The sequence below is a fragment of the Belonocnema kinseyi genome, chromosome 8 (genome assembly GCF_010883055.1).
Source record: "Belonocnema kinseyi isolate 2016_QV_RU_SX_M_011 chromosome 8, B_treatae_v1, whole genome shotgun sequence".
NCBI lineage: Eukaryota > Metazoa > Arthropoda > Insecta > Hymenoptera > Cynipidae > Belonocnema > Belonocnema kinseyi.
The window spans coordinates 91,726,454-91,729,144 of record NC_046664.1 but is presented as its reverse complement, the minus strand read 5'-3'; the positions used below and the strand labels follow the sequence as shown (position 1 = coordinate 91,729,144).

Sequence of the window (2,691 nt, the reverse complement as noted above, 5' to 3'; positions counted from 1 at the left end):
AGAATAAACCTCAATATAGAAAACAATAATTTTGCCTACAATGCATATAATTTTTTTTCAGGTCATAGGACGTAGAAATCATTGGGTCATTGGGCGCATATGTCATTGTGACATCTAGAATTTTATTGTATCATATAAATTCACTATATATTTATATTCTCAGAATATATTTTATACCATGGAAATTAAAACAATTGATAGAAAAAGTGTTTAAAAAATGTGGATTTTTTTAAACGGATGAAAAAGGTAGCTGAGGCACTGCGAATAAAGAAAGGCAGATATGGTAACTGTAGTAAAAAAAATAAATTCAAAATTTTACTAGTGTGAAGTAAATGTTTTAGGTGAAGGAAGATCATATCCAGTAAGGTGGAAGAAGTTAATTGAAATAATCTACATGTCTCTCATTCTTTTTAGATTTTATTTCTCTATATTTGCATGCAAGATATTTTTGGAACCTGCGCTGAGAATTGCAACAAAGCATGTAATCAATTTTTCTGAAATACTGACATTATTCCATAAGGGTGTTGATCAATCCTGCGGAGAAATATTGAAAAAAATCAATTTGTTTTTGAATAATAGATAATTTTTTGTATGGAGTTGAATGGCCTGCTTTTATATTGAATGTGTAACTTGAATATTTCTTTATTTTCTTTACTTATTTTAATATTTATTTATTTTTCCGAACATTTCTTTCATTATTTATTCATTTTCCTCCTGTATTATAATCTGAAAACCTGCATGAATATGAAGAAGAACGACGTAGATCAGGGACAAGTTGTAGAGGAAGAGATTTTAGAAGCTGAAGTGGACAATTTGTCTTCAAAAGAATCAGAAGAACAGAAAAATGAAATTTGCAATCTTTTAATGCAAGATCTGAACTCCCAATCGAAGGGAGACTCTCATTGCGAATTTAATAATATTTCTCGCAAAAAGTTTGATTGCATGAGCATGCTAGAAGACGATCAAGAAACTCTTGTTACTGATGAAGAACGAAATGCATTTTTGTTATTGCACTTTCACCGAAATTTTGCCCTCAAGATTTACACATACATTTCGGTTGGAAGAAGCACAAACTGACAGTAATACCGATGACAGTTCGATCCCTCGAAAAAATTCTTTGGGTAAACAAGTGGAAGACAAAGAAATTCAAGTGTGTACAGATGATTTCGCTTTTTCATTTATTTCTTTTATAACTACAGACGAAGTGTTGAATACGTTAACAGGAATACCTTCATTGAAACTTTTAGATGCATTGGTAAATGCCACAAAAGAAGTGTGGCCTAATAGACACGACAGAAAGCATAGTTTAATGATAAAAGAAAGTATTGTAATGACAACGCTAGAAATTAAGTAAGACTTGTCTTATTCTATATTATCTGTTCTGTATCAAAAAGTTACTAGGTACACTTGCTCTCGAGTTTTTAAGACTACAGTCTTACTTTTGTCAACGATTCTGACACCAATCGTCTCTAGATGGCCGTCCCGAGAAGAGATAAACAATAACCTGCTAAAATGCTTCAGTGACTTTAAACCGACGAGAGTGGTATTAAATTGCACTGAGGTCCCGATTGAAAGGTCAAAATGTTTAAGGTGTCGCATTCGGTGTTATTCTTAGTGCAAATCGACCTTCACTTTTAAGATTTTGGTAGGTGTTACTCTTACTGGGTTAATATCATACGTTAGTCCCACGTATGGCGGAAGGGAATCAGATCAACTGATATTTACGAAATCTGAATTATTAGATCGAATTATTAGCGGTACGGACGGCGTGATGGTGGACAAAGGGTTTTTAATCCAAGCGGTATGTGCAGAAAATCACATTAAAATGTTTTGACCACCATTCATGCACGATAATCAGTAGACATATGAGGAAACAGTATTCAGTAAAAACATAGCCGCAGCGAGAGTACATATTGAACGAGTTAATCAGCGTATAAAAATATTTAAAATGCTTAAAAACCATTTCCCCTGGAGTCTACTAGACTACTGAAGATAAGTTCTGAACCTTCTGAACATTTGCTGTATTAAATCGCTATATTAATTATATATTTAATTACATTTTTTATTATTATTATGTAAAGGTCATAGGCTAAAGGTAAAAGGCTGTGATTTGTTACTTGAAATGTATTTAAAAGTATTAACAATATAAATATAAACCCTGCATATTAAAATTATGAAGTCTTACTTTTCACTAAGAACTACTTTGTGGTACTACAATTCGTCAGGTCCTAAGTTATTATTCTTTAGACACTTTAAATGTAACATTCGTTCAAGATAAACGGCACTGACATCATTTGCCGCCTTAACAGCAAAATCCTTATCAAATAAAATGTTCACAACGTGTATTGATCTGTCAAAAGATGCATAAACAACAAAGTCACATGAGCTCAAGTTCAAAAGTAAAATACCAAGTTGAACTTGACCATGATATTTATGATTCTCCTTTAAAAATCCTGTGTCCTTATCTAAGTAAGGAATGCTGGGCAAGTAATCCTCAATAGATTTGTCCTGTCCGTCGTAAAAGCATTTAATCTCCAGCAATTTGTATGGCTTTCAAATATTTCTGAGGCCATAGCTGCATCCAGCTGTTTATATTCAAATGCTGGTTTCCTTACATATTCCTTTTCAATGTTATCAAGCTCATTAGGGATCGTCCATAAATTACGTAACGCTTTTATGGGGGGGGGGGGG

The 2,691-nt window shown here is 32.9% G+C and overlaps 1 protein-coding gene across 1 annotated transcript; it reads left to right on the top strand.

Annotated features, from left to right (window-relative positions):
• Positions 1-1,088: 1,088 nt before the first annotated feature.
• LOC117178600 lies at positions 1,089-2,009 on the top strand. The gene is made up of 5 exons (XM_033370025.1): positions 1,089-1,150; positions 1,248-1,255; positions 1,356-1,614; positions 1,684-1,801; positions 1,862-2,009. The coding sequence occupies exons 1-5, from the start codon at positions 1,089-1,091 to the stop codon at positions 1,988-1,990; spliced, it is 576 nt and encodes a 191-aa protein (XP_033225916.1). The 3' UTR covers positions 1,991-2,009.
• The last annotated feature ends 682 nt before the right edge of the window (positions 2,010-2,691 follow it).

Coding starts and splice junctions, on each gene's coding strand:
- LOC117178600 (XM_033370025.1), top strand. CDS start 1,089: ATGACAGTTCGATCCCTCGAAAAAATTCTTTGGGTAAACAAGTGGAAG. Junction 1,615..1,683: donor CGCATTCGGTGTTATTCTTA/GTGCAAATCGAC, acceptor ATCATACGTTAG/TCCCACGTATGGCGGAAGGG. Junction 1,802..1,861: donor AAGGGTTTTTAATCCAAGCG/GTATGTGCAGAA, acceptor GATAATCAGTAG/ACATATGAGGAAACAGTATT.